The following is a 566-nucleotide window of genomic DNA, read 5'->3' as shown; positions in this document are numbered from 1 at the left end:
GAGAGAGAGAGAGATGGTACTTGGCCGCGGGAGAGAACGTTGGCTATGGAGAGAGCTATGCTGGGCTTCTCGGCGACCTGAAAAGTAAGAAAGAGGTCAAAGAGTATGAGAATGTAGAAATTCTAGAGAGCATGGAGTGGAATGTGTAGAGTATGACGCGTACCATGAGAACTTTGTTGGAAGCCATATCAGTAATCTTTCTGCTCAACAAGGAAGACGGTCAGAGTCCAGCTGGACTGGGTTGGCTTCAGAACTTCCGACTCAATGTTCCGGCAATAGTTTTGAATGGGGAGCTCACGGAATCGAAACGATACGCGACACTCGTATTAGGGTGTGGGCGACAGATAATGTGTAATTTGAAAAGAAAGAAACTGATTAGGATTAAAAAGTATAATTATTTTCTTTTGGGGTGATACTGTTGGGAACCATGCACGCTTTGTGTTTGTGTCCTACAGCAGCTCAAATCCTCTCCTCCGCACCCTTTCATCTTTTGCCGCACTGGAATTTTAAGGACTGGATGCTTGAAATTGTTGCTCTTAAACTGCCACAAAATGTCTTTGAAAAGC

General features: G+C 44.5%; 1 protein-coding gene across 1 annotated transcript in view; it reads right to left on the bottom strand.

Moving 5' to 3' along the window:
- The window catches only part of LOC101301962 (DNA topoisomerase 3-beta-1-like), a 10,725-nt gene extending 10,393 nt beyond the window's left edge, over positions 1 to 332 (bottom strand). Inside the window, exons 1-2 of the mRNA XM_004296930.1 lie at positions 164 to 332; positions 21 to 77 (exon numbers count right to left, since the gene is read on the bottom strand). Of these exons, the coding sequence (XP_004296978.1) occupies positions 21 to 77; positions 164 to 187 (81 nt within the window). The 5' untranslated portion in view covers positions 188 to 332. The remainder of the gene's footprint in view (positions 1 to 20; positions 78 to 163) is intronic.
- Positions 333 to 566: the final 234 nt, after the last annotated feature.

The sequence above is a fragment of the Fragaria vesca genome, linkage group LG4 (genome assembly GCF_000184155.1).
Source record: "Fragaria vesca subsp. vesca linkage group LG4, FraVesHawaii_1.0, whole genome shotgun sequence".
NCBI lineage: Eukaryota > Viridiplantae > Streptophyta > Magnoliopsida > Rosales > Rosaceae > Fragaria > Fragaria vesca.
Note: the sequence above shows the minus strand (reverse complement) of the source record. Positions and strands in the feature narration are given on the sequence as shown.